Here is a 13057-nt window from a genome sequence, read left to right as displayed (position 1 = left end):
TAAATAATTTATTTACATTATTAAACAACAAATATTTATATATGACATTGGTCTTCTTTCTTTGTTCGACAATAAATTGCCACTCTTTGTTTTTTTTTTAAAACACTTATTATTAAATTATCAATTATATCCTTGTTCAATAAAAATCTTGAAATTGAATTTTATCATTTTCTATTTTCATTAATTATGGATTGTTTAATAAAAATTACTTTTAATTCTCAATTTACTAATAATTTTTCTTTTGGTGACTATTTACTAATAATTGTATATTCAACCAAAGTGAAATATAAAATAAAAAATATAAATTCAAATATACATGTCCAGATACATAGAATTAAAGACGTATAAATCCAAATCTGATTTATAATATTATAATATTTACCTAAATTTGATCCATAATTCGTAAATATAATCTAATTTATTGGTTTATTGAATCGGATTTCGATCTAATTTACAATTAAATATGGTTAGATACAGTTTTACAAATATGAATAATAAATAAAAAATATAAATAATAGGGTATTGCACTTTTTTTTTGAAATGTTAATATTTTAAAATTTGTATTATTATTTGGTTGTTGTTGGAATTTGAATAATTCGATTTGGTTGTTTTATTTTTATTATTATTTACATATGTTTGATTGTTTATTTCTATCATTTAAAAATATTAATAATATTTTAGGAATAAATAAGTCTAAAAAAATAAAAAAATCATTTTCAAATTTGTTTTGAATTTTTGGATTTTTAAAAAAATCTATCAATAATATCTGGTATCTAATTCGATTGAATTTATAAATTTTGGATGGAATTTGAGCCTAAAAATTATTAACAAATTAGTCATTTGATGATTTTTTTTATTTTTTGTTTTTTGAAATATATTAAATACTCCAAACGACGAATAAATCTATTTATAATTTAAAAAATTTAATGATAGTCTACCGCAATTTAAAGAAGGATTCTAGTCTACCAAAATTTTAATTATAATTTAGCATTAATTATGTAGTGTCAAGTCAACATAAGTATTTAATTCGAACTCTCGACACTTATTTAAGCGGACTAGTGAGCTAATTATTAAACCAATCTAATTTGATTAGGTAAATAATCATTTATTAAAGTAAATATAATATATCCTATTTACTTCCTTAACTTTTTATTGCAAAAAAAAATTAAAAATAATTTATGTTAAAGAAGATATAATTTAAAATTATCTTATTTAATTTAACATTTTAAATTTTACATATAATATTTATAATTATATATGTGTTATATTTAAAATTATTTAGAGAAAAGAACAAATAGGTCCCTGACTTTTTATTCCGCGGACATTTTCGTCCCTGACCATTGAAAAATACTTTTAAGTTCCTGACCTTCACAAAACTTAGACGGATCAGTCCCTCCGTCCAAATGCCTTCGTCAGGGACTGATCTGTCCAAATGTCTCCGTCAGGGACTGATCCGTCCAAATTTTGTAAAGGTCAGAGACTTAAAAGTATTATTCAATAATCAGAGATGAAAATGTCTGCAGGACAAAAGGTCAGAGACCTATTTGTCTTATTCTCAATTATTTAATTATTTAGTAATTATTAAAAATACGACTATTTTAAATTAATTTTCTTCGAAATTTTTCATTCAACAATAATATAGCTGCATATATATATAAACTATACATATGAAGGTGATATTATTAGAGAAAGCAGCAGGTAGCCGATATTATTGCAATATTTAATTTCTATCTCTCTTCAATAAGTGCTGGAATTTTGAATATTATTATAACGACAATTTTTGTAAAACTTTATAATATATGTGAATTATTACTAGTGAGATTTTATTAATGACGAGTGGTAGACTAGAGAGTAGAGAGTAGAGACCCCGCCTTGATTGAACTCTCTTTTTTTACTCGAAATGTTGACATGTTTCATAACTAGGTCAGAAAACATCATTATTATTAAAGTTCTTTTTCTGATGTTTGAATTTTAGACAAAAAATTAAGAAAATAAAAGAGTGAATCTTATATTTTTCTATTTTTATTTTTAAGTAATTTAGACGAAAAAAAATTATAGATACTGAAAAAAATTCTATTATTAATGGATAATATGTATTAATGTGTTTTTACCGTTTAAGATAGTATAATTCTTGAAAATAAAAAATTATTATGTATTTTTGTTTTAAAAAAATGGATACCAATTTTTTTATCTCTTTATATATAATAGAGTGTTAATAGATATTATTAATTTATATTTTATTTATTGAATATGTAGTATAATAAAAAAAAATAAATTGTGATTACATGTTATTATAAAGGGTATAGTATATTTTTTGTCATTAAAATTTGACAAAAGTTTTAAAAATACTCATAAGTTTTATTTTGTTTCAATTTTGTCTCAAAAATTTTCAATTTGCATCAAATATATCCTTGATGGCTAATTTTTCAAAAGATTTAAGACCAATTCAACAACAATTTTATAAGAACAACTTTCAACACAAGCAAATCAAGTATAATTTTCATGCATTATTGTTAGATTTGTCTTAATTTTTTTGAAAATTTAGCCGTCGAGGGTATATTTAATACAAATCGAAAGCTTTTAGGATAAAATTAAAACAAAATAAAATTTAGGAGTAATTTTTAAAACTTTTATCAAATTTCAGAAACAAAAAATATACTTTACCCTATTATAAAAGCTTGGAAATTTTGTAATTTACGGTTATGAGTTTAGGGGTAAACTAAAGGCAATTAAATTTTATAAGATTTTATCAGGATTTAATTAGGTTGTGACCATTCTCACTTGGTAACAAAATATAACTCGTTTTTGCTAAGATAAAAACTCGACTATGGCAATAAAAAAGAAAAAAAGGTCTAAAACATTGTTACCATATATCATGGAGACGGCGTATTCATTTAATTGCTAGAATGTTTAAGTGTAGAATAAAGAAAGAAATCTCATTTCACTATATTCTGTATTTATGTTTGTAAAACATAAATTCGTTACGGATTTCATGCCATTTATAAACATAGAAGTAATTATTTACCATTTTATTATTACCTATATTTTTCATTTGTTAGCAGACTGATTATAACAAGTTATAAAATAATATGATTCTATTCCATAAATATTTCCTTCATGAATTTATTCGTGACCTTCAAATATTTTCCATAAAAGAAAAAAAAAAGAAAACTTCAAATGTTTTTCCATAAAAAATTACAGGCTTGTTATACATACAAGCTTTTTTGACTTACAAGTTATACAAGTTGTCCAAACCCAATAAAAAGCATGCGCACTACACTCCTCTACAATCGAGCATAAACGCACGTGCCTTAATCAACCGTTACGTTTTTCCAAACCATGCTCATTATGTCCTCTTCTTCCTCAATCAAAACTCAAACCGTCGAGATTCAAGCCACATTCAAAACCAACTATGATTCTGAAGAAACCTTCTAACTCCTCGCGGAAAGTAGAAGAAATAGAAAAGAAAACATACAAATCTCCATAAAAAATCACCAGAAAGAACGAACAAACATTATTTAAGGTACTGTTTTACTGTTCTTCTAGATTTTTCACATTTCTGTTTCTGATTTCGAAATCGAAGCACTATATCGTCAGTATTTCTCTCTCTGTTTCACTGTTCTTGGTTTAGATCTGATATTACTGTTCTGATGACACTGTTCTTCGTTTACGCTATTTTACGTACTTCTAGTGAATGCTTTAACGTGTATTTTTATCTGTTTTGGTCATAGTTATAAGAACCGAACCGATCAGGTTACTGGTTCACTGGTTTATTGGTTCAACCGATAAACTGCTGGTTGAACCGGTAAAACCGGTTTCACGTAAATAAAAAATATAAAATATTAAAAATAGTCATAAACTTAATAAATTCAAAATACATATCTTTAGTTCTTCACCAACATTTTAAAAACAACCAAGTTTCAAAATCTAAATATAACTAATACAAAGATAAACATGAAATTAGTTAGTACTAGTACATTAGTATCTTAATTAAACACAATAAGGATAACAATTCATAAACTAAATCCAAGGAGTGATTTCGAAGTCGGCAAGTTGCTCTTCATCTGACAAATGTGGGGCTACATCCTGATTGGTTTCATTTTGATTTGCATTTTCCACAGAATTATTAGCTCCATCATCATCCCGATCATCTTCCAAATCCAATTGATCTAGCATTATAGATAATGTTTCACAAATCAAGATAAAAAATAATATAAAACATGTTATAAGGCATACGAAAATCATAGTTGATCATAATTCATAAATAAATAAAAGCATACCTGAATCATCTAAAGGTGATTGAAGAGACATATTTGCAAGATCATTTCGTAAAGCATCAACTTCTTCAGGAGTTAAAAATGGTGGTGAATCTTCCAGTATCCATTCTGAATGATCCTCAAATGCATCAAGACAAATTGGATCATAAACTTGGTTTCTCATTTGGTTCCTATGTTATCAATATATTTCGTTACTCATGTGATGATTAAGATTTTAAAATAATGCTTTCAACTTAAAACAATCAAGAAAGTACCTTTGTTGTAACCTTAAGTTGTAATGAACATAAACAAGATCATTAAGTTTTTGATGCTCTAACCGATTCCTCTTCTTTGAGTGAATGTGTTCAAAAATACTCCAGTTACGCTCACAACCTAAAGAGCTACAAGTTTGGCTTAAAACACGAATAGCCAACTTTTGCAAATTTGGTGCTCCACAACCATAAGATTCCCACCATTGATCTTAACATAAAAAATAGATAAATAATTTATCACAATCATAAATATCACATAATAAATACATCACAATCGTGAAAGACCAAATTTATGAAGAAATTCACCTGGCATAACAGTGCTTCGTTCACGTATTGCAGAGGGTCTTCCAAAATCTTGCTCAGCATTCTTAAAGATCCTCTTCTCACTTGTCAGCTTAGAATTCAATACAGGATCATCATAAGCATATTTCTCAATGACATCCAACAAGCCAGAAATCGTTTGTTTGTGCTTTTCAAATTCTTCAGCATTAAATCGAAAAGTTGGATTTAACCAATAACTAGCGGCATGAAGATTTTTCTTAAGTTGTGCATCCCAATGAGTATCTAAAATCTTCAAATAAGGATCAGCAACCCTCTTTCTTTTCTGAAACCTCTTCACCATTTCTTCTCTAGCCTTATGATAAGCTGAATAAAGAAAACCCATGGCAGCTCTGTCTTCACTATCCACAATACGTAAAACACGAACAAGTGGCTCAGTAAGCTTAACAATATCAGTGCATTGACTCCAAAATTTAGAATCCAAGACCCTAAACAACTTAAACAAAGTTTCAGCAGTTTTTGAGACATTAGAAGCATCAACTAACTTTAGAAAAACAGTTCCTTTAGGACAATAAACTAAAAAATTAATTAAAGTACGCCTACAACGATCAGTCCATCTATCGGCCATAATAGTGCATCCAGTTTGCTTCCAAATCTCACGATAACCATCAATCATTTTCCTCACATCCTCAACTAATTTACTCAACAAATACCCACGGACTCTTGGATAATTTGGCCCTTTATACCCTGCACCCATGCTTGCAATAGCATCAATCATTAGCTGATAATAAGCTGAATTAACTGCATTAAATGGAACAGAGGCATCCATCATCCATTTCGCAATAGCAATATCACACTTCTCCACTATTTCTTTGCTTTGAAGAACGCTTTTGATAGTTGGTTGAGCTCCGGGTGTTGTTGCCGATGGAAAATAGGATTGTAAACCTTTGACTTGTTTTCCTTTTCTAGAGATAGGTGCTGGAACCCTGGATTTTTGTTGTTGTTGCATCTCATTACGTTCGATCTCGTCAAATTCTCTTTCAACATCATCACAAGAATTATAACTTTCTGCATATTGTTCTTGAGTTTTTCTTTTCTTGCTTCGAAGCTCTTCAATGCTTTGATGGAATTGGTGTCTCACTGCAGCTGGCACCTTTCAACAAGACTCAATATCTCCTCCTTTTTCAGCCAAATGAAGCTTAAACCGATGAATTCCTCCACCCCTAATAAGCTTCTCACAATATATGCATAGCAGAATTATTTTTCCAGACTCCACAACTTGTTTACAATGACCCCATGCAGGATCGGTTTTTGCTCTATTATTGTTTTTTTGGGTTCCGATTGATGCATCAGAAGTTGATCCTTGTTCTTGCGAAGATGGTATTTCTGATGGTATATTCACAGAAGCCATTCTAAAAGAATATGGAGTAGCAAAACAACAAAAGTATAAAACAATAGCAATCCTAAATTCCCTAATTCCTATTCCCTATTCAACAAGACAGCAACCTTAAAGGCTTAAATAGTTAAATTCACAGCAATCTTAAATAGTTACATTATTCACAGCAATCTTAAATATTCACAACACAAGCATATTCATAACAGAACAACATTAGATTAACATTATTCATATTCAACAAGCATATTCAACACCTCGGTTTCAAGCATTAGTCAACAAGCATATTCATCCCAGAACAAATCAACAAAACAACAAGTTTTTACGTTTTCAACAAGCATATTCAACACAGAACAAATTAACAAAACAACATAATTCATATTTCATAGATTCAAGCTTTCAACAAGCATATTAATCCTAGAAATTTTAAGTTTTCAACACAGAATAGAATAACATAGGAGAAGTGCAGTTTAAGGTTGCTGGAGAACAGAGGAGAAGTGCAGAACAAGTGAACAACATTATTCATAAGTCATAACACTGTAACAGCAAGAAGTGCAGAACAGACTACAGAGGAGAACTGGAGCTAACCTGTTTGACAGAGCAGAAGAGCGCGGCAATGGTGACGGCGACGGCGCGGCAACGGCAAGGGCGACGGCGCGGCAACGGCAAGGGCGACGGCGCTGGCGATGAGAGACAGATGCGGGTCTGTCCTGTTCGGCTGTTCCTACTTCCTTAGTTCCTTCAGACTTCGGAGTTCAGACCGGCGGTGAGACGAAGAAGACGATGGCGGGCGGCTGGCGGCTGGTGGCGGTGGCTGGGTGAGTGACACTGTGACAGAGTGAGGTGAGGTGGTGGCGGAGAGGGTTAGCCGTTAGGGGATTAGGGTTGGGGGGAAAAGTGGAAAGTGGAAGCTGGGAGTGGGGTTTGGGGGTACCGTGCGTATACGACGAGAATTTCCTTTTTTTTTATAAACCAAAACGACGTTGTTTTGGAAAATGAATTTAAAAAAAAAAAGCGCTTCCGAACCAGTCGGTTAACCAGAAACTGCCGGTTTTTCAGTTTTCATCAAAACTGACCGGTTCAACCCGGTTCTCAATAGTTCTCTTCCTTATCCGGTCATATCACTCAATCGGACCGGTTAGGGGTCTGATTCACCAGTTTTCCATTCGAACCGGCCAGTCCGGTCCGGTTTTTACAACTATAGTTTTGGTACATGTTTTGTGCATGTTTACATGTTTTTTAAGTAGGTTTGTGCATACTTACATGAAAGACTCTTCCTCTTCTAAATAATTTTTGGGTGTATATGGCAGATTTTTGGGTGTATATGTCGGACTTGGAATGCAACTGTTGCTTATAGTGGCATTTTGAACTTAAATATCTTTCTGAACTCATATAATGTCATATAATCCAAAAAATGTAGAGGTGTATGGGACTGATATATATATTAGGAGTTTTGAAGTCTAACTGGTACTGTTCTAACTGTGCTTGACCTTGTAGTGTCATTTTATGCATGTTTGGTTCAATTGAATATGATTTTGAACTCATTTAATTTTGTTTATTTGAAAAAACAAAATGTTTATAGGACTGAATTTGGGTGTATGTGGCTGATATTTGGGTGTATCTGACTAATATTTGAGTGTATATTTCTGATATTTGGGTGTATTTTTTATCTATTGACAACATCTCTTTTTCATTGCAGTAAAAATGGCAACCAAGAACCAACGTGGAAAAAAAATACAATGTCAGCACAAATATATGTCTTAGAACAAGTCAATTTTTCCTAATACAAATATATGTTATTTTAAGGACTCTAATTTTGCTTTTTTTAAAAGCAAACCAAAAACTTGAAGTGTGCCACCAGATTATTGAGTGAAAATTTTGAAAATATGAGCGAGGCAAAGAAAGCGATTGTTCGGAAATTAGGTTTTGGTGCACTCATGCACATCCGGCCAATGAGGGTGCATCACAAACTATTAAAGGAGTTGGCTAACTCCTTTAATTTGGACAAAAACACACTCAAAACAAGCTATGATTCCTTTAGAGTTAAACCCAGCACAATAGGGGATGCCCTTGGCCTCAATGCATCAGGTAACTGATTACAGAAAACTTCTATACTTCCATTCTTCGTAATATCTTATTATGCAATCATGTAATCAAGAAACAAATATAGGTGTTGATAAGAGAGATTATTGTCGGTTAAGAATCAAGAATCAATTCGTTAGTAGTATAGTCCAAACCAACAATGAATTCTCTTAATCAAATGTTAAATTCAAATTCAAATAACCGAGAGTAATTAAACCTCGGGTCGTTCTCCCTAGGACGCAATTGAAAGTGTTACTCTTTCGGTTGTGAGGGCAAAAAGGGGTTTTAAAATCAAATAACGAAAAATTAAAAGAACTTAAGAAATGAAAGAACTAAGAAATGATCAAAATTGAAATCAATGCAATTAAGAAGGAAACAAGATCAAAACTAGAGAAAATGCTAAGATATGCATAAAAGAGCCTTGACTTGGGAATGAGGATCCAAGGAATCCTATCATCGCCATAACCATAACTATGGTAATTATGATGAGTCAATCTTGCTTAGTTAACCCCTAACATCGAGGAGTAGGTCAAGCAAGCATAATTGACCTTAATCCATAAGTCCTAGCTAACTTATCAAACTAGTTGATAAAAAGCTAGCGTCAATGGAAACAAGAGTCAACTAACTACCCAAGAATTACCACTAAATGTCGGAAATTATGACTCTAGTATCCTAGGAACTCAAATCCCAAGCCAAGGTGTGAAAATCTACTCAAATTCTAAGGTTGGCATTTTCACAAACACCTTGTGTACATAAAACCAAAACATAAGAAATTACAAAGGAAAATGGAAAGCTATAACCAACTATGCACAAAATCAACAATAAACATCCAAACAAACTTAAAGCAAGCATAAAACATTAAATGCATCAATCAAAACTTCAAGAACTCAAAATTACAATTATAAACAAAGTACTTGAACCAAAGAAAAATAAAAGTAAAATTGATGTAATTAAAGAGGAATTAAAAAGTACTTACAATTAGAGAAGCAAAATTCAAGATCAAACTTGCTATAAAATGCTACAATGAAGATGAAAATAAAACCCTAGGAGAGCAATTTCTACTCTACTCCTACTCCTACTCCTATGGAAGCTTCCTACCTAAGAAAAACTAAACTAAGTGAGCTCTCTTCTAATGTGTTGATATTCCCTTCATATAGCACTTCAATTCATCATCTAGCCTTCCAAAATTGGGCCAAATGCCCTCAAAAATCGCACAGCACGTGTTTCATTAATGAAACCACGTGCAGGGTTCTGTGCGTACTCACGGGTACTTGTGCGCACGCACACTTGTCTGTGTGTACTTTTCCTCATTTTCTTCATGTTTTCTTCCTTGTACATGCTTTCTTCCACTTTTGCCTAGCCAATCTTGCCAAAATAACCTGAAATCACTCACACAATATATCACGGCATCGAATGACATGAAAGTGGAATCAAAATCACTAATTTAAGCACAAAAATACATGTTTTCACATTTAAGTCTAAATTAGGGAGATAACATAAAAGTATGCTATTTGAGTGCTTAAGTGTGAGTTTATGTGATGAAATCCATCTAAATCAAGCTAAAATATATCGAAAAATATGGACTTATCAGGTGTATATGAGTGATATTTGGGTGTATTTCAAGTGATTTGCAGTCTAAATTATTTTTTTTGTAGGAGATCTATTTCCTGAGAAAGTGAGTTATAAGGAACTTTATGAAGAGAATAAATAGATTTTTAGAAGATTCCAGTGGAAGACTCTAAAGAATTTGACCGATGAGATGATGAGTATTGTGTTGAAAATGAACAAGATCGCCTGATGTTCAAGAGAATTTTCATCTTCTATATTCAGATGGCGTTCTTGTTGCCAACAACAATAAACAAAATCTTTCCTGTGCACCTAGCTCCAATTTTTAAGACGGACAAAATAACCAAGGGCAACTGGGGAGCCCATGTGTTGAATTTCATCATCAAAGGCATAACTAATTACCGTCTGAAAAAGAAAAAATTAATTGACAGCTGCCTCTTTGCCTTGATGATAATCTATTTCCATCTGGCAAAAAACAAAGACAAGAAAGGAGAAGAAAACCGTGGACTGCCCTAGGTTAGCAACTGGAATAGAGAGCAATTGGTTGCAAGGATGAGAGCAGAAATAGATGGACATATGGTAAGTGAACTGAATACCTTCTCTAATTTGCGTGTATTTTATTTATGTAGATGCTGTAAACTAACATTTCTATTGTTTCAGGGCATCGTAAAGAAAGCAGAAATGAAAAAGAAGTTGGAACAAATTAAGGAAAAAGAAAAGAAAGAAAAAAAGAAGAAAAAAAAAACAAGGCAAGTTCATCATCATCTCAGAGTGATACATCCGAAACTGAAGTTGATTCTTCCTCTAAGTCTGAGTTTGAAGAAGACTCAAAGGAACCAAAAAGGAAACAACCCACCAGAACGGCCAAAAAGTAAGTAATATTTTTTGGTGTATTTTGTCACTTTTAGGATGTTTTTTACTAATGATTGTTTGCCTTCCAGAATAGAATCCAAAAAAAAAAGAAGCAGATTCTGGAGGATTCCAATTCAGAAACTGAATCGAATGATGAGTAATATTCTGAAATTATCATCGCTTTCTTTTCCGTTTATTTTCAAAATTTCATGTATTTACAGAGTGTTTCTTATTAACTTTCAGAAGTGAAGAATCATCACCAATAAAAAAAATAAAAAACAAAGAAAAAAATTCAGAGTACACCCAAAAAGTAAGCACTGCTTTGGATAGTATTTTATCATCAAGTTTATTTTGTTTTTCTGATTCATACTTTTTTTTTCCAGGGCGCAATCCAAAAAGAGAAAGCAAGTTGTTGAGGATTCGTCTCCTGAACAAACTCAATCCTATGATGGGTAAGATACTTTGTAAAGCTATATTACCGTTTATCATCAAAATTATATTTGTTAACATGTTCTTTTATACATGTACTGTCAGATCTAAACTTGGAACTGAAGTATTAGAAGAATTCTTAAGGGAATCAAAAAAGAAGAAAACTAATGAAAAAGCTGCTGCACAGGGGTTTATTATATTTGGGTGTATATTACGCATTTTAAGGTGTTTTGGTTGCTCATAATTGTTTTTGGTTTCCCAGGAAGAAGGGAGCTCCGCTGCCATCGACAGAAGGTCACTATGACTCATCCGAAACGTAAGAACCTTTATTTGATAAAATCTTGTTATCTTTATTTAACTGTATGGTATCTTTACTGAATAATATTTATTCTATGCTTAGAATACCGGACGTAAACTTAGGAAGTGAGAATGATCCTTTGTCTCAAGGACAAACAGATCAAATCAGCATAAACAAACCGGCGGATAGCATGTAATTTCTCTTTCTAATACCGGTTGCTTTTATCTTTTTTTACTTTCTGCTTCTAATTCTGTATATATTTCTTTTAGTCCTTTAATGTTTTATTCAAGAAAAAAAAAGGCAGGAAAAAAAAAGTAAAAACTACAACTATGTAAGTTCTCAAAAAACAAAGCCTGTGTTTCTTTTCAATGCTTCAGGTGTATTTTGACTTTATTTGGGTGTATTTCAGGTTGAGTCTGGTAGAAGAATCAGCCAATGACCCAGCTGAACAGAACATGATAGTTGTGCGGGTGGAGACACAGTCACAAACTGAAGCGCTTTTAATGTGAGTTTTACAAGTAAATTTCAACCTTATAATCATGAATTTTCACGGACTTTCTTAACTTTTTATTTTTGTCTTGTTTAGAGTTCTGATTCAAGTTTATGTCCCTCTGTCCCAAACAACCCCTTGGCCAGAAATTAAACCATCTCCTGCAAAGTCTCCAAGAGAAAAAATTAGTGAAGAAAGAACAAAAAGGTAAGGAATAATATTGGAGTGTATTTGGTTATTATTTGGGTGTATATTTTCCTTATTTGGGTGTATATCTTCACATAAGATCTGTAACTGGTTTTTTTTTATAAATATGATTCATTTTATCTAAGCCTGCAGCACTCCACAACCCCCGAAACCTGATGAAAAGCACACCCACGGTTCCACCAGCTCCTTCTAAAATGTAAGCTCAGCACAGTAAAATTTGGTTTTCAATATCATTTGTCTATTCTTATTCTTATAGTACGTTATATGTCATCACACAGTAATCCAGCCCCAGAAGACACTGCTGCACTGATGATGATGGCCCGGACAGCATCCTACATACCTAAAGAAGGTCTGATGCCATCATTCAGCTTTGGCTTGACTGATTCAAGCCAAGAAGAAGCACCGACAGAAGAGGGGCAGAGGGCAAAAAGCCCTGAAACACCAAAACTAATCGAACAATTAGAGGAACTGGTGGAAAAAATTACAAACAGTGGGGTGAAAACAGCATTGGATTATGCAGAAAGTAAAAGTCCACCGATTGAAAAGTAGAGTGGCAAATAAATTTTTGAAAAGTTTGAAACTCCTGTGAAGAGCAACGAGATGTCGGCTGAAATGAAAGAGAAATACTACGTCTGGGTCACACGTGTGAAGACATACGGAGATGGAAACACTAATGAGTATGACCTAGTGTGCACCCTCAAAGCCCAAGATCGATTCATTTTGTCAAAAATCCACTTTGCATCTCTGAAAGCTACTACACATATAGAAGCTGAAGTAATATTAGAATAACATTAATGATTTTATCATGAAATGTAACTGCAATGTTGATTCATGTAAATTGATTTGTTTTTTTTTTAGATTGTCACTGCCATGTGCCTGATCCTAAATCAACAAAACATTAAAAGATTTCAAGAAGAAATATACTGTCTTCCC

At 32.1% G+C, this 13057-nt stretch overlaps 1 protein-coding gene across 1 annotated transcript; it reads right to left on the bottom strand.

The window, feature by feature from the left end:
- Positions 1–4020: 4020 nt before the first annotated feature.
- On the bottom strand, positions 4021–5816 carry LOC140176614 (uncharacterized). Its single transcript, XM_072208143.1, has 4 exons — positions 4835–5816; positions 4532–4736; positions 4281–4447; positions 4021–4169 (listed from the first exon to the last, which is right to left on the bottom strand). Exons 1-4 carry the CDS (start codon positions 5814–5816, stop codon positions 4021–4023), a joined length of 1503 nt encoding a protein of 500 aa, XP_072064244.1.
- Between the last annotated feature and the right edge of the window lie 7241 nt (positions 5817–13057).

This window comes from Arachis hypogaea, chromosome 12, assembly GCF_003086295.3.
Source record: "Arachis hypogaea cultivar Tifrunner chromosome 12, arahy.Tifrunner.gnm2.J5K5, whole genome shotgun sequence".
NCBI classification, from domain to species: domain Eukaryota; kingdom Viridiplantae; phylum Streptophyta; class Magnoliopsida; order Fabales; family Fabaceae; genus Arachis; species Arachis hypogaea.
The sequence above is the reverse complement of the archived record's forward strand: the minus strand, read 5'-3'. Positions and strand labels throughout refer to the sequence as shown.

Excerpts from the sequence above, each read along its gene's own strand:
- LOC140176614 (XM_072208143.1), bottom strand. The coding sequence starts at position 5,816 with ATGCAACAACAACAAAAATCCAGGGTTCCAGCACCTATCTCTAGAAAA. Across the intron at positions 4,737-4,834 it reads ACGAAGCACTGTTATGCCAG|ATCAATGGTGGGAATCTTAT; the intron begins GTGAATTTCTTC and ends TTTTATGTTAAG. Across the intron at positions 4,448-4,531 it reads AACTTAAGGTTACAACAAAG|GAACCAAATGAGAAACCAAG; the intron begins GTACTTTCTTGA and ends TTGATAACATAG.